This window comes from Hirundo rustica, chromosome 3 (genome assembly GCF_015227805.2).
Source record: "Hirundo rustica isolate bHirRus1 chromosome 3, bHirRus1.pri.v3, whole genome shotgun sequence".
Lineage (NCBI taxonomy): Eukaryota > Metazoa > Chordata > Aves > Passeriformes > Hirundinidae > Hirundo > Hirundo rustica.
The window spans coordinates 37,466,741-37,490,402 of record NC_053452.1 but is presented as its reverse complement, the minus strand read 5'-3'; the positions used below and the strand labels follow the sequence as shown (position 1 = coordinate 37,490,402).

Sequence of the window (23,662 nt, the reverse complement as noted above, 5' to 3'; positions counted from 1 at the left end):
CAGTTAACCTCTGCAGTGGGCACGGTGATCCTGAATGGACTCCCTGAAATTCCCTACAAATGTCATGAACCTATCTTTATTGGTTTGGGTTCCGTATCTGTTGCAAACCCCAAGAAGTCACTAAAGGGGAATAGATTAGTAGTAAAAAAAAAAAAAAAAAATAATAATAATAAAAAAATAAATAAAAAAAAAATTAACATCTGGCTACAACTCTTTGATATAAATGTGTAAACCTCTGAAAACCTCTTGGTTAGCTTGATATTAATCACTTAGGAAAAAAGCATTTGCCATTGTCTAAAACTAATCTCATTAATGTTTAATTAAATTTTCTCAGTTATATTTGGTAAAATTTATATATGCCATGTGTCTTCATTACTATGACTAGAAGATTGAGTCATCTTTCATCATAAATCCCTATTTTAGCGTTTCTATCTTTGGCTTAGAAAACTGGCTTGAATTGAAAATGCCACTGACAACTGGAAATGAAAACCATATTTGATGGTTATATACCAAGTGCTTGCTGAAAGGTTATGTAGAAAAATGGGAGAATGCATGGAGAAGATTTGATTGGTCAAAGCAACATCCATTGAGATTAGAAATCAAAAAGGAACAAAACACTGTTAAAAGTAAACCAACATGTATACTTTTGGAGGTATGCAATGTTAACAATTTTCTTGAGTTTGTTAAATACAGCATCATCAGATAAGACTATAGTGTGTAGATTTCTGTTCTAGAAAATCAAAATGAATAGTGTAGTTATAGGTATAAAATATCCAGTCAGTACTAGTAAAAGAGGGGACTATCTCAAAAGAGAAGCTTTCTCAGCTCAAGTTCTTCAAGTGTATTATTGACTCACAACCTGGCTGATTTCACCATGATTAGCTTCCCAAAGTGAACTTCAAAAGACAAGAAAGATGCAAGTAACAGTAGCATAAGTAAACCAGTAATAAAAGGTATTAACAGACAGTGGCAAATTTATTTTGATAGGAGATAACGTTTGAAGCTTTCAAGTTTTAATCTACTTTGTACTGGAGGAAAAAGGAAAGTAAAGAAGAATTGCACTAACAAGCAATTACTCCTGTGCATGTCAGAAAAAGACATTTGAAAGCAAAGCACGGTAGAAGTTGACTTCTTTCCAGAAACACCTGCTGTATGTTAGGTTGTGTCTATTTCTACAGTGTTTCAACTCAGTCGCATCTAGCTCACTTGACTTTGGAGTGATGCAGCAGCATCCAGAACAACTACCACAGACTTTGAAGTAAAGATTGAAATGGGATTGTTTCACACCTGTATGGCCCAATGGGGAGGCACCTGACAACAGTAGAAAATCTTCATGCGTTCAGATACTGACGTATTTGCATTTTCAAACTGGTCTGCAAGTGCCTGTAAATGCAAAGCATATCCTGATTTAGTATTTAGACTTAATCAACCTAAACCCCCCATAAATTCAAAGTATTCAGAATTTTAGGCATTTTTGACATAATGAAGAAATTATAATCAACTAAAATCAATACCAGGAATAAGAATCAAATTTACAATCCCAAGCAAACACTTGCAGAGTCAAACTGCATCAACTATTGAAGTGACTCTGCTTAATCCATTTCAATCCTTAAACTAGCTTTCCCCTAAAACAGAATTGATGTGTTTTAGGCATGACATTTCTTATTAAAAAGAGAAAGACAAACATATTATAGTGGACCATGGTTTTGGAAACAGTTCTAATCCAGAATAAATTATTATTACTTGGCATACAATTCAATTCAGGCTAATTTTTTTCTTTTGGTGGAGCTTTGGACTGTTGAAATATTTTCTTCTGAAGCCCTTTGAAAGAGAATGTTAAATTCCACAGAGGAAAACTGCACCACTGATTTTTTTCTCTGAAAATCCACTAAAAAGTTATTTAAATCAAAATTCAATAACAAAAAACATACAATATTAAAGTAGCCAGAAAGGTAGTTAGAAATTTTAAGATAAGGGAGAAACTCCCTTCAAATGCCAGTCACCATTAAGTGGCAAATTTAAGGCCAGTGTGTAAAAAAGGGAATATTAAATTACTTGTGTTCACATGATTCACCTATCAAAGTCTCATTAATAACTCAGACAAAGATTTACACATGGTGCTACAGAAGTCAGAATCTTCTCAGCTTTCTGAAAATGAATGCAAAGATTCCCAAGCAAAAGGAAAAAATGGATAGGATCACTTTATATATCCAACTGTTGATATCAATAATGCAACTGACAGCTGCATAAAATCAATTCTGTGATTCAGACTGCTAAGCATCTTGTAACTGCTATTGATGGGATTAATGGGATTTACTAGAGTGGCTTCATTCTTTTAATAAACATGCAATCACAACATGCAGCAATAATTTAGGCTCTGAATTGATGCTTAACCTCCTAATTTCAAACACTAATATTTCACATATTTCATCTTATTCACAGTCTACTTCATAAAATTATCTCCAGAGGCCTGTTCCTACAGATTATCCAGAAACCTATGCCAAGAAAGTGGCTGAGATGTATTTGTAGTAAGGAAAATGACACACTAATAAAATTGCATTCCTTCACACAGTTTCAGGCAATCCAAAAAGAGTCAGATTAAAATAAAATTTTTAAAGTAATATTATTTCATTTTAGAACTTATTTGAATACAAACTATATAATGCATTATATTTCTCTGTTTTAGTTCTGCTGAAATGTTCTAATGTAATGCAGAAGCACGTTATACTATACTCTGTTGCAACAAAAATTTTAAAAATTGTCCAGTTCCTTGGGTACTCATTTTATGAGACCAAACAATTCAGTAAAATACATTTGAAAATCTTAAAACTAATAATTACTCTAAGCCTTAGAAAAACAGGAAACTCCTAAATATGTCCTGCAAAACAATTTTTTGAGAACAGTAAATGAAAGGCGTGAAAAGTTTTAAGTGAATCAAAATAAGTTTTTTCCTTTTTTTAAACTTTTTGCCACCCCCTTTTAAAATTTCTATTGTTCCAAGAGAAAAACTGAAATACAAAGAAAAACATTTTTTCAGAAGAATGTATTTTATTTTAAAATGTGGCCATATCTTTTCTACACTTCACAAGCAGAAAAGCCTAATATAAGTGACACATTAGAGGAGAACGAAATTGTTAACAAGTAGAATTCTCCCTCTTCCCAAAACCAATACTGTACAGTGTTCAGAGTTCTAACAAAAACTGAAAATGTAGGTAGAACTTACGAATATTATACATTCATTAAGAAAAGTAAATGGCAATGAATTCAGAAGTCAAAAAAACCTGTGGTTGACACACTCTTTAAAGCATTGAAAAAATAAGCTCTGACAGTTCTGCCTGCTATTGAAGTATAGAAAATAAGTTACTCAAACTTTGAATTCAGTGTTTCTGAATAGTGCTTGAAGAAATAAAATTTGGGTTAAATAGAAATAGAGCATAAACGAATTAAAATTCACAATTCTAAATTATGTGAGTCCTTCCACAGGCAACATTTTATAACGTTAAGAGGCTACTCTCCCACCATGTAACACACCCTTTTCCCAAGGCTTAAACTGTCACAGAAGTCCAAAAACACAACACAGAGACACATTAATCCAGTCTGAAAAAACAAAACCAGATAGTTTTGATGGAATTTTATATCATAGGCAAAGACTGTGCTATTGCCACATGAATGCAGGAAAAGACAGCTCTAGAAACTACAATGCATTCTCCCCACCACACACCCCAATCTCTGCTCTAACACTGAGTAGTACAATATGCAGCCATTCGGGATAAGCATACCATGCTAATTTGAAACGATCACAGTAGAGCTTTTATTACTTTACTTATCAACCTCGGTCTAACCACTTTTCTAATCACTCTCAGCTGGTAGTTATCCACGACTTGAGTACATGAAGCTTGTAAAGGACTTTTCCCACCTTCGACATAATTTTCCTGTGTTCATTCCACTGTATATTCTTGCTTCGCTTCTATGTTCAACATATGTGTAACACCACTAAGGTCCTCATGATAAAAGATCAGCTTTGATCTTTGAGCCTGACCAAATTTCAATCTCTTCATCCACTTCATGTTTTGCCATCCTTATCTTCAATGGCTGACTGAGTTAGAACTTCTTTGCTTTTTAGGCAGACCTTATCTCTGTGCTTAATCTCTTTAAATACTATTACACCCTTACGGTTTCTGAGTTGTCATTTTTCCACAACATTATGCTGCTTGATTTCTCAACCTATTTACAGTACAGTTTTTCAATTCGTTATTCATCCAACTGGTCTGAAATCCCTCCCCCAAAGATTTGTTACTTTTGTTAAAGTATAATCTTCAGATAGCTTTTGGCATCTAAGGTAAATAAATGGCAAACCTTCACACACTTCTCCCTATTTTTAACCTCTTTATTCTAGATGAAATAGTTCACTTGCTTTAAAAAAATGCTCCGTACTATGTAATACTAACTATATGCAAATATTTCTTTCCATCCACTTCATGTGAGTGTCCTGATCCAAACTTATTTAGGGGAAAAATCCCTCCACAAACAAACAAAATGCCCCAAATTCCTATCCTTTGAAAAGAGCAGGATATTTAATACTTGCCAAAAACGTATTGGAAACAGCATAACACCTTGCTTGTGCAGCAACTACTTAATTCAATCTGAATCTCCCACCTCAAAAACAGTGACCATACAACTACTCATATCCAAATTTAACGTTGCTGGCCCAAATAAAACATCTCCATTTTATCCAGGCAATTTCATCTCACTTCTTCCCAAGTTTTCATACAAGTAGCACACAGTGTGACTATACCACTTTTTCCTTTACCTATCTTTTCCAACAAGAGCATTTTCCAGTTTTAGTGTTCCAGTCACAATTGTTCCACCAGATTTCCTTCATCTGTGCAACAGCTTGCTTCACAGACAGTGTTAATCATCATAGCTTGTTTATTTTGTTTTCCTGTCTTGTCCTACTGCTCACCAGACATCCAGCTGTTTTCCACCAACCACACCCTATTTAAAAACGCTAGTCTTTACCATGTTAGTACCTGACCATCTGCTATGACCAGTACTGCTATCTCCACCCTTTTTATATTTCCTCATTCCCTTTGATTTATCCTGGTTATTCCTTATCTTGATATTCCTCTTTATGAATGTTTTCATAGGCTGGAAGATTAGGTAAGTTGTTTCTAGACTTCAGCTTCTCAGTCTAGAAATCTTGTCAGGCTGCCAGAATCAATCCCCAGTTAATATCTCTGGCACTCCAGAGGCGATGGTCCACCCATGAAGCCCTCTCTACGTGAATGCTCACACCAGCCATAAACCACTATGTTTATCCATCACCTAATCTCAGCTCACACGGTGACTGTGACATTATCTTGTCCTGCTTTTACTCTTCTCTAGCACCTCTAGGCTTTCCTGCTTCTCACATGTTTTTTACCATATTTGACATGGATTTGGCTTAATTGGATAAATGGAAAAGTGCCTTTCAGTCCTTTCTAACACAGAAACTCCAGACATACTTTTCATTTAATTCTTGTCATTCTAGAGGTTTTTTCTTCAATTTCTCGAAAGCCTGAAGACTCCTTCTGAAAATCCCACTAATTGCCCTGACCTCTCCATACGCTGCCTACGTAACGATTTCCACTTTCCTTGTGCTTCTTCCATTTCTGTACTTTATCTCTGGATGAAATATAAGCAGCAAGTTGGTGTCACCACTCTACTGCTCTTGTATTCTAGTTGTTCCCTAAGCTACCTACACAGCCTATATGCCTGTTAAAGTACCAAAGTACGGACACCAGCTGTGGGACTGTCTGGTGGGTCATGGCTTTGTGTCAGGCACAGAAGAGCCCGAGGGCACCATGACACATTGGGAATTGTTCAGCTGCCTGAAGAAAGGCGTCTGGAGACAAAGGGGGCTAGAGACAAAAATACATCTGTAGGGAAAACAAACCTGCTATCTCATCCACACTACGGTTCCTAAGAACTTAGATGGTGTACAGCTCAAACTGAACTGAGCTCACTTACGTTATTTACTCGATAACAAAGTAGAAGAAAGCTTTGTAAAAATAACAGCAACTACATGTGTAACTCTGGTTGTGGAATTACATACTTATTTTATTTATAAGGTTACTTCAAAAATTATGAAAGAATAGGAAAATTTACCAAAAAGCTCCCCTGATTTCCTACCACAGAAGTTGGTCTCACAGACAGTTTCTACTATATTTATGAAAAAAAAAAAAAAAAAAAAAGTGGGTATTTTTTTACGCTTACGGGACATTCAGTTCTTGTGGATCCTGTAATAGGTACTGACTTTTGTAAGGCTTTCAGAGATTCTGATAAATTGATTCACACTTTCATATAATTTAAGACTAAAGGAAAGAAAATTAATTCTAAATTGTTTAAAATATTTATTATTAGAGGTGGTGATATCAAGATATTTGTTTAACCAAAAACTTACAAAATTCTTGAAGTTTCAAAACATTATTTGACTTCATGTTGTCTTCTGCCAAGTTACATTTTCTAACAATAAAGTCTGAAAAATGCTGCAGAAGAAAGAACTCCAGTCTAAGTTAATTTGGGGTGTATTACAACAGTAACTGTGGCAGCCTTGTTCCACAATAGTGTACACAATAATAAACAAAGAAAATCACTAACAAAACCACCATTCTTCCTGAAGAACATATATATAATCAGTGTATAAAGTTCAGAAACTGTATACATATCAGATAACAGGTGACAAACAGAGATAATTAAATATGGAGAATAATTAGATTTTTTGGGTCTTTTTTTCCTCTGAACTAGATATTAGGTATTCCAAGCTTTTCTAGTACAGTAAGTATTTTAGTACCTTGTGGATATGTTAATTAGATCTTGAGTAACACTCCTTTCATAACCTTGCTTTAAAAAAGCATTAAACCCCATATTCACATTTCTAACTACACACTTATTTCAATAGCTCTTTGTCAACCCAAAAGCTCCTGTAACCAAGACCACCAGAACAAACTGAGACATATGTGCACTTCTAAAATCCAACAGTCAATCTTAAACTACCAGTGAAGCAGTGCCAGAAATTATGAAACTATTAAAAGTTTCCATATAACAATGCAGTAAAGTTTTGCTTGATGGGAGAGAATAATTTCTAGTCTAGTCCAAACTTCATGACAGAGATTAGGATGAAGTAGTGATTACTTTATTGATTGCCAATCTTATCACTAGAGAAATAGATGCAAAACCAATTCATTGGGTCATATTACATTTTGAATAATGATTCAAAACAGCATACTGACAGTTCAGACAGAACTTCGTTGCTTGGAAACTAAAATGACTTAAAGGGAATAATGAACTATCCTTTTAAAAGCTCACAGATTAGATATTTCTGTTAAACTATGAAACGACCTCTGAATAGTTAAGAACTAAGGTGTCAAAACACACAGCAAAAACCATTAAGCAAGGATGCATTTCAACATCAAGAAGAAACCTCCCACTCATTTATCTCATTTTCAAAGTGGAATTATGACATTAAATACTTGAGGAAAATTTATGACAGTGATCACTATTATAAATTGTGATTTGTAATCCATGGAAGCTTAAACAGACCATTTTTTACACTGTGCAAAGACGCCAAGCTGAAGACCACAACTTACAGATTTTACATTATTCACATTCTCAGGAGGATAAAAATGAGAACTCTGAGAACTCTGCAGAAGTTAAATGCTTAAAAGCACAAAAATATTGTCTCTTTTTTACACCTCATTAAAATACAAGTCTTAGTTTCATTAAAATCTTGTAGCCTTGTAGACCTGTGTTTTTGCTCATTTGGCAAATTCACCCTCTCCAGTCATTCTCCCAATCAAATTATTGCTTTTTAGGATTGACCTCAACTGGTGTGTTTATTTAAACCAACTAGAGGACTGTGCGTCACACTGCTCCCTAGGAACTTAACAACTGGTTTAACTTTGCCATGTTGTATAGCACTGACCGCCTACTTTGTATCGCAAATGAAAGCCTACAAGGTGTCTGGAACACAGAAACTTCAAAGATTTCAGGATGCTTCACAGGGAAAAACTAGTAACAAGGTGATGCAACTTGAAACAAAATTAACCGAAACATTCAAGTAGAAGACTTTAGGATGCAAGTTTTCAAACCGGCTTGCATTGAAAGCAATGTTTTACCTACTTTGGTCAATGCTTAGGTAAAAGCTTCTTGATAGTATGTAGTCACAACACTGATAGAAAACACAATGCTCACTGACCCAGGTTTTTCCTGGGTCCACAAAAGGAAAAAGATCCCAGTTTCTAGCAGCTTTATACACAGAAGGAAAAATGCTGATTTCCTTTAACTGAAATGAAAACAAAATTTTTCTATGCATATTCTCTCAAATTAGAGCAATCCCTTTTTAAACAGCATACTAATCCCAACTAATACTTTGCTTATTTTTCTCTCCCACCATAGACTCAATGGAGAAATCTGGTCTGTAAAAACAGGAGGTCTTCTGGTACTAGATTCAGCACTATCCACCCCACAGCAATGTTCTAGTAGCTGATTTTCATGGATTCTCCAGTTAAGATGCTCCAGCTCTCAAGGCTGTAAATACCAATAGCACTGATTATGCATAAGGAACAGGGATTCTCCTCTGCTAGTTCATTTTTCCTTCTCCCCACTAAACAGCTAAAGAAACTCCTTGGCATCAACAATTCCTCACCAAATACTTAAAAGCTTAAAGTTTCTAGGCTGAGAGGACTGCTAGTAGAGGCTTTTTCAGGACAGCTTTCTCTGTGGTGAAATAAACCCTGTGGAGCACACAGGGTTTATTTCACTGTCAGCACTTGACTTGAACCTGAGAATAATGTAGAATTCTCTCCAAGATAGATTACAACTAGAGAATTTCCTAACAAGTTTGGAAAGCTTAAGTGCATTTAAAGTTGTTATTCCCTTTAAAAGCATAAGCTTTTTTTTTTTTTTTTTTTTTTTTTTTTTTTTTTTTTTTTAACAAAGGTTGTGCCAACTTTGCAGCAAAGGAGGAACTTGCTTGTAGCCTTTAATAAAGATCTGACTGTTCTTGCACCAGAAACCTCTATTTTGGTGCAATTTTTCCTCCCCAGCCCCATCAGGCATTACAATAAATTGTTATAGAGAGTAAGTTACATCAAACATTTGTGTTTTGTAATATGTAACAGATACATTCTTTGAGACATGCAGTTCTGTAAATAGCATTTAAAAAGACTCATTCAAGCTTTAATATAAACCATAAGTAAGCATACTAGAAATAAATATTCAAAATAAATATTTATATAAGGCAAAAAATATAGAACTTAGGAATTAGATGGTAATTTCTGAAACAACAAATACTTTAAATAAAAAATGAATTTCAGAGGAAGAGTTCTTAAGACCTTGTCACTAATTGCACGCATTCAAATATTTACAGCTTCCTACCTAGGGCAGCGACTGGATGGTATTCTGTTACACTAACAGAAATATCAAAGAAAAAAACACAGCACAAAACAAAATGCTGTGTATTCATGAAACTGTTTTGGTGCAAGCGCATTTGGTTTTGGTGCAGTCGCACCAAGAGTAAGAGATCTGGAAAAAGGAAAGAAAATCATGCCTACTCTTGTCTAGATACCCACAACCTGAAATCATAGAAATTCTGCTGTTTTAATTGCCAAACACTTTTTTCAGTAATAGAAATAGTCAATTTATCAGGATTTTTTTTCCTCCACAAAGTGCTCTTTTGCTGTTATCTGTTTTTCAACTATTTTCATTCAATTTGAAAACTTCAAGAACATCTTCACTTATCTGGTGAAGGGGACAGGAGTATAAAGGGAAAAGACAGACAAGTTCAGCCAGAATCTGAATCCAGCCCGTATGGCTCAGAGAACATCTTGCGACACCCATGGTTTTCCCTTCTTACAAGAAAAAAGGTTTTTGTAAGAATAGCTGCCCTATACAATGAAACCTTGACTGATACCCAGTAGTTTCTGTTGAAAAATTACTTGGCAGGAAATAAACATTCCTCCAGTAGCTGAGCCTGACCCAGCAACCATACAGTGTATGATGGTAAGTACATTAGAAATATGACACACGGGCAAAGCGTTTAAACTTTAGCTATCCCAAAAGAAAGCAGTCACATGTAAAGAAATCTGTTTTCAATATATGTATTTTTTTGAAAGACATCCAATCCAGTTCTTCACATGTTCCTGGAAAGTTCTCTATAGATGAGGGAAAAACAAACAAACCCCCTATCATTCTCTGTTAGTGATTGATCTACTCACCAAAAAGGAAAAATAAACATCTTCAGCAACAACTGGTTTGAAATCATTTCAATTTCCAGTGAAAATGAAAACACTCTAAATGCATTAAATGTTCCACGCCTGACAGCATGACATATTCAAATAGAAGTGTATCAAGCTCCCTTGAAGACTCAGTTCTTTATTAAAGAAGAAGGAATCTACAAAAACGTTGTTTCTTCTACAACTATATAGCCTGTTTGGCACACAGCCAATGAAAAAAAGCAGACCAAATGAAAAATTTTCAGTCAGCTGGACAAAGTTTTATGGTCTGTGCTGGTGACACACACCAAACTGGTTGATGGACAGAGACAAGATAACAAAGAATCTTCTGATACTCCACAGAAGAGCAGCTGGACTTAGCAAACTAAAAGCCTTGCCCAACTAAACCACGGCCTGTAGAAACAAAGGGAGAGCCAGGATAATATGTACATCCTTTACTCTGTTAACAGTCTTCAAGTGCTTAACTGAGGACCATTAGCTGCAAGTTCTAATGGTACCACTCTGGCACTGGAGGCAATTTTCTTGCAGATCTGCAGGAAGGGGTAGCACGCTGCTGCCAAAGGAACTGATGTACTTGCTTTCAGCTAACCCTGTTTTACTTGAGATGCTCTAACCTGAGCCAGACGGAGTGTACTGAAGGACAAATTGACTCTTCCACCGGCAGCTGCCACCTCCTACTTCCTGCTACCATTTTCTTCCAGGGGAGAGAAGAACATGAGCCCAGGAGTCTGCTGGGCTTCTGGCCATTCATTCAACCCTCAGCCTGCACCTTTAACAGAGAGCCAGAGGGAAAAAAGCCGATTTCAGACCAGAGAAAAGGGCAAGGTGCTTGGGAGCTCCTGAAATAAAGATCACACTATAATTTGGCATTTTTGACTTTGTAAGTGTCTGAACTTGCAACATTACTAATGACCTCGGCTTGCATGCATTTCACAGGGGAAAACAGAAAGAAAGCAGAAGTGTCCTGTGGTAGAATAATTTACTACATGTTTCTATTTCTAGGCAACTTCAATGTTTTCACAGATCTGTATCTGGAAAAATAGGCAGGTATAGCACAGCAATGTGCATAACAGCTACAAACAATATTTATGCCATTTAAAAATCTAGTCCTGGCATGGATGGTCATATTGCTTACAAAAACACCTCCACATTTGTCAAAATGCCTAAGTCTTATCACAAAACCACAGTGCTACATTTACAATATTCAGTCTGAAAGCAATACTGTGAAAAAACTGGGTAACTGCAAAAGTAAATGGAAATATTGAAAAGAATCATTATCATATCATACCCAGAGGGAGACTGGACACCAGACTGGGCGTCCCAGGGAAGTGGTCTCAGCACCAAGCATGGCAGAGTTCAAGAAGCATTTGGACTATGCTCTCAGGTACATGGTGTATGTAACTCTTGGGGATGGTGCTGTGCAGGGCCAGGAGTGGGACTTGATGGTCCTTGTGGGTCCCTTCCAACTTAGCCTATTCTGTGATTCTGTGGTTATAAAACTCTCCATACACCAGTCCCAGTGATTATTTGTACCAATGGTCCATAAATTAGCTTGGAAATTTCAGAATCCAAATATATTCCTAAATTCATAGCTAAAACTGTAAGAGGAACTAAATGAGTTGAACTAGGCTGTAAAAATCAGTTCTCTGGTTAGAAGCTACATCTAGCACACACTATTGCAAAACTCCAGTATAATAGTTCCCAATCAACTGATTCTTTACATACTAGATTCTCCAAATTTTCTATCTCCAAACACTTAAAAACCACAACAGTCACCATATTAAATAGTGTTTTTTTAACAACCCAACCCTCCTTGTAACTTACCAGAAAGTCAAGCCCCCGGCATGATGGAAATTTTTTCAGTAGAAACAGGTCTCAGAAAAAGCAGTGCTCACCCTCCACTACTTCATCACAATTATAGACTAAGTTAAATGCATCAACATTTTCATTTCACACAAAACTAGTTCTTACTTTTGCAAATTATACAATAATTTAATCTAAAACCAGAAAAATAACATTTCCCCTTGTTAATTACACAATAGTCCATTCTCTTCTATTTTATCTTTTCTTCCGGCATTTTTTATTTTCCATCCCTGTTTCTGTACTTACCTCACAGGGATTTGTCACCAGTTTAATGGCCTTTTTTACAAACCCCCTCATCCCACCTTCTGTGTATTCATATTCTCTAGGTCAAAGATTACAAATCTCTACAGCTTATACTTCAAGATTTTGCTGCAGAAAACTGATCTGCTGAAATCTTGTTTTTAATAGTGTACAAGAAACAAATTTTCTGAAGAATTCTCCTTGATTATCTTTGGTGTTGACCCACATAATAAAAGTAAAATGTTTCCAATGTACGGTGCTGAAATTCTACCCCTATTTGGCTCTACAAACACTTTCTTGCCCCTAAACACCTGAGAGTTTTAAGTTTTTATCAGATTTTCCACTGAAAATCTCCTTTGGCAATAAATTCATCAGCTTCCCTTAAAATCACAGCTTGTATGCTGACCTGAGGAAGTAAAATACTTTTTTTGTATCAGGAGAAAAGAAAAGCCCTACTGACAGACCACTCAGTCTTCCTTTACTGAGTGAATATATATGGGCAAGACCAAGGACCACTAGTTATTGGGACTTACTAAGTTGGCTTTGACTTATTACCTATTCCAACTTTTGCAAATATTAGAGAACCAGTATTTCCATATTCATTCACTTTTGGTACTTTTAAAACTAAAAGCAGTCTTCAGTCTCATTTCCTGCAGTGGGTAAAGCAGTACCAAAATACCTTCTAATGAAAGAATTTTTCAGAACAATGATGGATCACTTTCAAAATATTAAAAGACACACAGACAACAAGCACTTCTATCAATAACATTTGTCTCATTGTTATTGTGTTATTTCCCAGCAGTTGTTTTCGTACATCTTCATTTCCTTTCATTAAAGAAGAAGGCACTATCTACTACACACGACACTGAATTAAAACTGGATTCATTCTGTTTTTCAGTGCAGTTCACCATGGACCTGGAACTCCTGGAACTACAATAACCAATGCACTTAGTGCCTTTTCATTGTACTGAAAAACTCATGCATTTGCACGGCAAGATTCCTCAGAGAAAACAGAGAGGATAAAGAGAACTGCTTTAATTTATTTAACTGATTTAACTTCTTCCCTGTAATAAACTGATTATCATTAATGAATTGTAATTGCAAAACTACCACAATGGGGGTATTTTATACCTTTGCAGCATATATTTTTATTGTTCTGGAAAATTATTAAAAACTGAAAAGAATGCAAAATTCACTCTGCCTTAATTTGGTTTTAAAAAGCCATTTGATACAACAGCTTCCATATTTTCAACAGGCTACTACCTTAATCGAACAAAATAAGCATATAGATTTGTGTCATTGAAGGTGAAGAATGATTGAGCCAGAGAGAACAATCACAAATTTATGCATTTTGAATTAATAAACTTCAATACCATTTTGGTCAGGAAATAGTTTTGCTGGAGTTTTGTTTGTTTCATTTATCTGGGTTTTGTCGGTTTGTTTAATTTGCATCTTCTCTTCCTTTAAAAGATGATTTTTCATTGGCAATGAAAATCAGACTGTCCTTCAATGATATGAATCCAGAAGGATTCAATATAAACATATTTAAGACAACTCCATCTTTAGCACAAAATTCCTGTTTGATTTTTTAAAATTTAAATGTTGGAGTATGATAAATAGCATTTCTTGTGTCCTAAATTACAAAGTTAACTTGCCCCTGTTTTAAGACTTCTTGAGATCGAAATGGAAGTGTGATTAGCAAATAAAGCAATTGAACATTATGATTCAAATTAAACAAAATTACAGACCTTATAACAAAAAGAAGTTTAGCAGTTACAATTTTCTCTTTTCTTATAGATATCTTAGAAATGCACAGGTTCTGATTACACATTAAAATTAATATATATTAGGGTTTTAGTCCTAATTTTATAGGGCAAACATAAACACCATGCCTTTTTGTTTCATCAGCTCCCACAGAGTTTCTCAATTCTGAATAAATTAGGTCTTAAGCCATGAAAGAAAACACACATTTGCACCTGCCTGGCAGCTACTGAAGGCTGGTTTGCCCTTTCAACACACTCTCAATTCCAGATTGAGAATATCACTTTGTTAGTGATTTTTACCAGATCATACATATTATTGCCCTTTAACCTCAGCATTAAAACATGTCCTGCTGGTTTATTTCTTGAAATTACTAATTATAAGAGTAATTTAAATATTTAGTAATGAAATATATAAACGTTAATTGAAATATCAGTTTTTCTTACCCAAGTTATAACCATGATATCATTTGGACTTTAAATTTTGTTGCTCTACAAGTAGTACCTGTATCATCAATAGAGATATTGAATGTATAAAGACATTAAGATTTTTAAGCATTCAGCATCTAACAATTCAGCTAAATTACCTATTTTAAACAAGGATTCTACACTTTTTAGTCTACAAGAAAAAAAAACATTTATCACTTCTTGCTAATCTTCTTTCCAAAAGTGAGCATTTAGAAAAATTACACTTGTTTGACTGTCTATCTCTAGTAGACCTTTTATCTAAGAGGTTTTTCAGTCTAATTCTTTGGTATACCAGTTAAATTTTTCTATTTTATGTAGTGGAAGACTGGAAAGCTACTGCCTATACAACATTTCCCAATCATTTTTCTTTATGATATTCTGGTAATTCATTCTTTCCCACCCATTACTACCTTGTTGCAGGCAAACAAATTCATTCCTCACTTTAACTTGCCCCTTCAGTATCCCCTACATGTTTAAGCAATCTCAGTATCTGAAGTTATTCACATCACAATTACTTTGAATTTAAAAATTAAGGAAGAGACTATCTCTTAAACCTAATGTAGCCATTTCACCTATACAATCACTTTAACGGCAGGAAAGAGAGAAGGCAAAAAATTTGCAAGGCATCTACACAGAAGAACGTCAGGCACTGGATGACCAATAGTACTTCTTTTTTGCCTAACTCAAGCTGAATTTCTAAGATGCAAGATGATGTTGATAGTTTTAAGGAAGTGTGCTAGGGCAGGAGTTGATTAGCACACTGAAACGGCGCATATTGGTATTTCTTCTAAAGCGAGTCACATAGCAGATTCTTAATGTGCATGTTTTGGTTCATTACATCAGGTCCTGCCAATGTGTGTTTCACTTTGAAAACAATACTAGCCAACTAAGAAACAATATTCACTTCAGCTGTTCACAGTCATTTTACTAAAAAAAGCTTCAATTTCTTTATAATAGGGCTCTTGCAAAGGGTGGGGAAGAAAAGCACATAAGAGGAAATGAGTCGAACAATCCCAAATGAAATACAAAGCATCTTGATATCAAAATTAGCACAAAAGAGGTCGAGGTCAAGGTCACAAGTAGAAGATAACTGGATTCATGACCATCTGACGTAAGATTTCCTTTTTGTTTCAAACACAGAGCCAAGCAGCGTACCAGGCAATTTAGAACACCCTGATGCAACTGCCCTTTGGAATGTTTTGCTGTAGTCAAACACTACCACCTAAAGAAGCGAGACATGATGTCTCCAACAGCATAACAGCATTACTGACTTTCAAAATGATGAGCTTACTGTTATTTCTGGACAAATATTGAGCCCAAAGTTACTGAGTGCCAGTGCTTAGGATATGGGTTTCAATGTTAAAACCTGTTAATGATTTAAACCTCCACTTTCAGCACAAAATCTTCAGGAAAGTACTGAGTGCATTTTATCTTCTTTATGCCATTTACGCTTATTTTATATATGTTACTTACATGAAATACAATTTTATAGTTATTGCATTATCTTTATCAAGCAAGTGTACCTTCTTGAATGTTTTTGTTTTCAAAGAAAAAGCTGTTCCAACTGTCAACTAGGTTACTTTTATAATTTATCAAAAGATGTTAAGCAGAATTTCCTCTGAAGTCTGTAGAAGAAGCTAAATCTACAAGTTTACTTGATGAAGGGTGGATTTAAAACCAGACCGCTTGTTGTACTGCCACTGGTGAACAGCAGGTATAAAACCCTTTGCATAGGGTGCAAAACCCACAGAGGAACTGCATATGATTCAAAATATGCCTGTGGTAAGTTCCAAGCGGTTGTGGTTACACTGCTTTAATAGTTCCCCCATCAGTTTGATCTGGGGGAAGACACAACATTCATTTTCAGTCAGGGCTGAAAAATAGATCCAAAGACCTCTTGCATCAGCTCTGCTTTCTGTTTTTCACTAAAGAGGGAAATAAGGACAGGAATGGAGAAAGAAAAGAACAACTATCACCATCAAATTCAAGTTGAATTACAATATAGGAGAAGCAGACAACTGCCTTGAGATAAGCCAGAGTCTGGTTTTTAGTACCTGGCATATGTGCTGGACAGTGTGACTGACTACCAGCACAGGGCTATTTCAAAATAGGATTTGTTAGTCCACCTTGAGATACCAATCTCCAGATCTGTAACGATACTTAGGATATAAAACTGTAAAGATTCATCTATCCTAATTTAGCAACAGCTGTATGTCTTCGTCTATTTAATTTGGCAACAGACAGGAATAATATACTCTCCATGCCATCTGGAAGTAATTATTTTAATTGTTGAGTTTGTTGAAATGAAGCTTATAATGTTTATGCCTTCCAGAGCAAAGCTGAGGCAGAACGATGAGAATCTTGTGTCCTAGTACTTGTATTTTTCTTTGCAACTTCCTGTCATCACTTCATCTATAAAAGAAGTGCAGTATTACTGTTCAATATGGCTTAAGGATTCTCCTATCACCACCTTTCAAAATGTCACAACACTGAGTGAAGAGAGTCTAAAGGGAGAAAAGTCTTCAGAACTAAGGCTCAATGGGAAACATTAGGAAAAAAAGTGGAGGCTTCAAATTTTTGGCTTCTTCTAGAAAGCGCATTGACTCTGGAAGTGGAACAGCTGAGGCGTTGAAAATAATCGTCAAGAACAGTTGAGAAAAGATTAAGAAACTTCTGCGCAGAAGGAATGGTTTCATTCCTTCCCCCATACCAGCTAATAGCACTGATCCAAACTGTCAAAACCAAGAGTGCACTAGAAAACTTCTAGGCAGAAATCATTACCTGGAAAATTAAACTACTCAATATTCTCTTTTTTGGCTAGTGGTACAAACCCACTTCAGTTATTCCTGAATAATTCTTGGCAGACTGGATCTCTGATTCTTCATCCTCCCTGTCCCTTCCATAATCACATAACAGAAGAAAAACAGAAGGAGCCAAGCACCACCACATTAATTATTTTGAAGCGTGCTAATGAGTTTGGTGTATCCAGACTCAGTTGTGTCATGTAACATCTTCTGTCAAATATGTCATCTGTTTAAGCAAAATGAAATATGTTCTGGAAATGTGTGCCTTGAGACTGAAATCATAACTATCACCAAGAGGTCACTCTCTTTTGAGATTGCTTTCTGAGGTAATAAGGTTTATTTCTAGTGTTCTGGAGACCTCGTGATCTTGTATAGAATTCAGTAAGGAATGGTTGTATAAGACACCTGGCTTTTCTCATCTTTTTAAACACTTTTAGGAACATGTGTTCTAATAATAAATACAATTCATAATAGTTAAGAACTACTGGGATATCAGTGCAGGATCTCCACAGGATAGAAGAGGGCTGTCATCCACTTATTACCCTCCTGAAGGAAGTGATTTATTTCTCCCTCAGTTCTCCAGTACATCTCAGATCCCAGTAACTTTCCACTACAACTTTCAACTTCATGTGAAATAAATCTATTAAAATTAATTTGTCTCCTCCTTCCTCTCTTCCTCCATTCCACCCACAACTAACAGCAACTATTAAAATCTTATTTAATGTACCCCTAGAGTTCAAGAGGGGGTTAAGGAACAGAAACAGGAACTCCTAGTACAGGGATCTAATACTTTCGCTGAACACACAGGTGCTGTCATTCCCTTGGTTATGCTACATGTCTCTCTCTATTACTCCAACTGTGGTTTGAGTGGCCTGATCAGAAAGATATATGACTTGAGAAGCAAAAGAACAGGGAAAAATCTGTTTGCCTCCAACCTCTCTAGATGAGTCTTTTGGGAGGAATACTGCTCTCCTCTCCTTTTTGAACTCTTCCCTTAAATGTTGAATTTGTCCAATGTAGAAAAACCATCAAATAAAGAAAAGCAGAGCAAGCAATTTGGCAAGAAAGTCACCATTTAGTTTTGAAAATAAAAAGATATATTTCTATGATAAATGACATAACTTTATTGCATAACCATTTAAAACCCATCAATGTGAAATTAACAAAACCAGGAAAGTTGTGTTCAAGCTCATAAAGCTCAAGACACCAGTTCTGTTAGATCACTATCAGCCTCTCCTTTTTACAGATGCACATATTTTTTTTTAGATTTGAAAGAACTGAACACTAACTAGCATGTTTCTTTAGTAAGAACAACTTAAACAAAAAAATTCCCTTTTTTTTACACACAGAAAAACATTAGTTGCTGGAGAAAATGACACTCTGAAGTATTATTTAAGTGCAAATTAAAGGGCAGTTGACAGAATTCCCAACCACATACATCTGTGTATGACTAAGGATATAAAACAAGATCTCATGTGACCTTTCAATCTCAGGCATAATGATTAGCCTATAATATTGCTAGTCTGCTCCCAGCTCTCCTGAAGTCTTATTAAAACACCCTTTTCAAGACACATTTCTCTGCCCCAACAGGCAAATTCCTTTACTGCCAAGAAAAGCAAGCAGGAGGGAAGCGTATGAAATACCGCGTATGCTGTACGACGTGCTAGGAAAGCCAAGCCATCAGCTTGCAGGCATGCTGTCACCAGGTGTAATGAGCAGCAGAAAACACAGGCAGAAAAGGGGCCCGTAACAAGCTGATAAAAGCTGCAAATGGAGAGGTAGCCAGTGGAGCCACCCAGGTTAGTGTAGGATACACCTGGGATATCTCAGGTAGGATAAACCTGAGCAGGCTGCTGGAGTACCAGGCACATGGCAGCTTCACTTCTTTCACTGCTGGCACAATGCAGCAGTAAACGATGGTCCTTGTTTCTACCCCACCACCCTTTGTACAAAGGATGGCATTTTAATTAATTTTGCTTCATTCTTAAAAATACTTCTGAATCCACTGAAATGCAAGAGTAAACTTCCTTAATGTATCAAGAAACTACAGTGGAATGATACGTGTTTTGAACTGGTGTGGTTGTGGATGGTTTCTTTTGTTTTTTCTCATATATCATCCCTCACATTTCTCATTTTTTCATAGCTCCTAGACCACTCAAAATTCCTTTTTTTCTCTCCCATCCTGTTACTTGAGCTCTGACTATACTTTCTGTAGTAATCTGTGGCTTAACAGCTTAGTTCAACCCATCTTCCACTATTAATAGTTTCTGAATTATGTTCTTTACAATAAAAGGTAGGTGAAGATCTCCAAACTGATACAGCAATAGCAGGTTTCTGGTTTTATCAAAAACCTACCCCCATTTGTTCCTGTTTTCTCCCTCCCACTTTTCTTTCCACCATGGTACTTTTCACCGTCCTGGACCTTCACTCAAAAGGAGAAAAAACAATCACACAACCTTTAAAAAATCATACTGCATCCAGAGACACGTTTTAGTTGGCAATACCTCGATCCACATTTCTGTGTGTGTTACACTGGTCATGACTAAATATTCTAGTGGAATGTAAAATAACTGGTTTAGCTTTCAAATGCCGTTTCCTTTTCTTGAAAAATGGTTGAAAAAAAAGTACTGGCTTTATAAATCTTTAACCTTAGTTTTGCAGATCCAAACACCATTAGAGCAAAAACTGGACAGAGACAACCCGTCACATCCAGAAAAAGTTAAAGAAAAAAGTATCTCCTCCTCACTTGCAGTTAGCTACTAGTTGAAGTACATTCCAGAGTATCCAGAATGATCATTTTAAAAATCAGTCCAAAGATCGCATTCTCTGTAGTGCAAATTTAAAAAATAATCAGAAAAAGGTTTTGATAATTATCATTCCAATTCCTCTTGAAGTTTTCCAATTAGGAAAAAAATATAAATATAAAAACTGTTTGGCATAAAGTAAGGTTCTATTTAATATTTGGAGTCTGGCAGTTAATTTTAACCAATATGTCCTCATTTCAAAAAGAGCTGCAAATGTTTTCAAGTAATTAAAATAATGTAACCAGACACAGCCAGTCTTACAAAAAAAGGTAGCTGAAAAACGCTTTCTTTGACAAACCAACAACGTTTGCTTTAGGGCTTTAGGGCTGCAAAAGCAGCATATGCCTACTCGGCAATATTCACTTTAAAAGATGTTTATCAGCTGCAGACCCAGCACAGGAGCAGGTGAGAATGGAAACGGGGAAAGGAAGAAAAATTAGAGTAGAATAAGATAGGAGAGTCTCACTAACCCTAAGTTAGAGCCTATAAAGGCTCATGTACTTTTCAAACAACCCTAAAGGAATGTAGATTTAGTTTACCATGACTTATTCAAGCTGTTTTACAAGAATTTTTATAATTCCTTTAGAAGATTGATATTGCCATCACATTTACACCTCCTCCCTTAATCTACCATAACTAATCTTTCTACAGCACTCTGACCTAGTAAATAATGCAATTGTAAAACATGAACCCATTAAATCCATTTGTACGAAAATTCTGTGGGTTTGAAATCCATTTTCTGCTGATAAATAGTTGCAGAATTCACTTGTTCTTTGGCATCTTAATGAAAATTATACATCAGCATCTTCATGAAGATGATACATCAAAAATTACTTGTGCTATGTATGAAAATAACATAATTCATGGCATCACTTCTGATTCCTTCTTAGCACTGTTAGAAACACTGATATTAAAAAAAATTCTGATCTGATGGAACTCACGAATGAAAACCTTAAATGGAAAGTTATTCAAGTTATTCGATTAATTTAGCACATATAAACCAATAAACAACTTTTAACTATTTTTGGAAACTGAGCTTGTTACCATCAGATCAACAGAAATACACAATTATATCCAAAGACTAGAAAACTTAATAAAAGAAAACATAAATGCACTAAGATTAAAGGGAATATTTAAAACCACAGATTCTGTGTCTACTGTGGGGTCATCTCCCAAAATGTCACAGCCCATGCTAATCAAATCCTTTGCATTACTGAAGCTGCAGTACAAGAAGTCAGATAAATGGACTTGCTAAGAGAATCTCTCCATGAAGACCTCTGTCATGAGACTGTCAAGTTGTCTAATATAACAATTTCCAGTACTCAGGTTTAATCAAGCTAGACAAAAAATGTTGGAGGCACTCCAACTGTTTTATGACTTAGGGCATCGAGGATTCTGAGATCACTTCCCAAGTGCTGTCGGATTCTACATCTCCCAGATTTGGAATCCTGGCTTCCCTGACAGTCTCCTAATGACCACAGGAAATTCCATTACAGCAACTCCATGTCTTCATCAGCAAAAAAAAAATGCAGCAGCACATCCAAAATGCCCCCCTTTAAAGACTCAAGCATTGTGATGATTTCAAATGAAACATCAGCTTTTCAGGATTTAAATACATAGCACCATAATGATAATTTTTACATTCCTGGCTGGTTTAGCCGGCAGAAGTGTTGCCTGATGGACATACACTGATGCCTACTGTTTATGTGTGACAAGACTTAGCTGTACAAAGACGACAAAGGGCTAACAAAACTGTACTATGAAGGTAAAAAAGAATTTAAAAGAATCTTGATAAAGCCTATAGAGCTTTCTTTTGAAAAGAAATGTTTTTTTTAAAGAAACTCTACTAGATGACACTTTTTAGTATTTTAACATTTCTTTTTTGTATTTGAAAAAACAAACTACTCTTTGTTTGGACTGAGATTATTTAAATAATCACTGCCTCAAACTTGCAATAAAAATACTAATCGCCAGCTATCACATCAAAATGGTAAACTGAAATTGCTTCTTTATTCACAAATGTATTTTCTTGTTCTCAATACCAGTGACTGTTTAGAAGTTTCAGTGTTTTACAGAGATGATCTACTGGAGAAAAAAAAAATTGAAAAATTTCATAGCAGTAGCAGCTTGACGTTCAGGAACATCCACATATACTCCTCAGATCGTAAGTCAGAAACTACAGATACAAAAATAGATTTTAATTTCAATCTTCCAAAACTTGTCATGTTTTTGAAAGTGATGATTCATTACTTGTACGTATAAGCTTATCTCAGGACTAGCAGACACAGAAGGAACTGTGGTTTATGCATCTAATTTAGAGATGTAATTAGAAAATTATCTTGTACAGTTTGCAGGGAGGAACTGCAGAACCTCCTAACTCCTACCTGTTTGTATTTGATTATATTTACATATACATATATATACACAAATACAAAATCTATATATATGATTATAAGGCAGCTCAGAAGCCTTACCTGAGTCTGCTTCATTGCCCGTTCCATTCTGCGAGTGCTTCCTTTCTCCAGTTTGGTCCGAAGGAGTAGGGCTGATGTCTGAATGGCCCAGAACTTCGGCTGGGAGAGCAAGCACTGCAGAGAAAAAGAATATTTTGCTATTACTTCACTTTTAAAGGCATTGAAGACAGTAAAGTTTTTAACCGTGGTCTCAAACATGAATGCTGTTTCCTATTCTGAAAGTCAAATATGCGGCTGGAGGACGTACTCGATGAACTGAGGGCTGTAGAAATTACCTTAATCTATTTTCAACATAAAAAGTGGCCTTCAAAAGCACTCTCTCCTTCTCAGCTATGCAGTGTTATGTTTACATGCACCCATACAGTGCACAGACCAAACCGCACAAATGAAAATGGCTACTCAGAAGCAAAGGAAAACAAAGAATTTGATCCTGGGCTGACTGGCTCAGTCTTCTGCACACCTGCATACTGTGTACCTGTAGACAGCTGCAGGGATTCTACTTCTCAAGGCTGGACAAATCCAGCTCTCTTGGCCTCTTCTCATACGCAAGGTGCCCTGATGCCCATGCTAACAGTACTTCCATATGAAAAATGTTGGATTTGCTAAGAATCTGAAGAACATTAATTAATCTAGAACTTGCCATGAACTTGAGAATAACAGGAAGAATTTTTGACTTCAGTAGATATATAGGGAATATGGAATAATCTATGTAAGCAGCTTTACTAAAATAATTTTAAGTTATCACTTGGAACACATTGCACTCATGCCATGAACTTAGTGCCAGTCTCCAACCACTGATTTTCAGGAAAGTCCAATAGAAGACATGCAGCCAATAAAATTTTGCTATCTCTTAATAATTTACAGACTGCCTAGGTTCCTTCCAGTATGGTTTTAGACAGAATATACCATTTCTGAAAAGTCAGACAGCAGGAAAACTTCCTTGCTAATTTTACTGACACTGCAAATACAATTCAT

At 35.8% G+C, this 23,662-nt stretch overlaps 1 protein-coding gene across 2 annotated transcripts in view; it reads right to left on the bottom strand.

Moving 5' to 3' along the window:
• TTC27 (tetratricopeptide repeat domain 27) overlaps positions 1-23,662 on the bottom strand; it is a 113,602-nt gene that overhangs the window by 31,387 nt on the left and 58,553 nt on the right. For both annotated transcript variants that reach the window (XM_058419995.1, XM_040060206.1), the window contains 2 exons: positions 22,688-22,801; positions 1,288-1,383 (listed from right to left, as the gene is read on the bottom strand). In XM_058419995.1, coding sequence (XP_058275978.1) covers positions 1,288-1,383; positions 22,688-22,801 — 210 coding nt within the window. The remainder of the gene's footprint in view (positions 1-1,287; positions 1,384-22,687; positions 22,802-23,662) is intronic.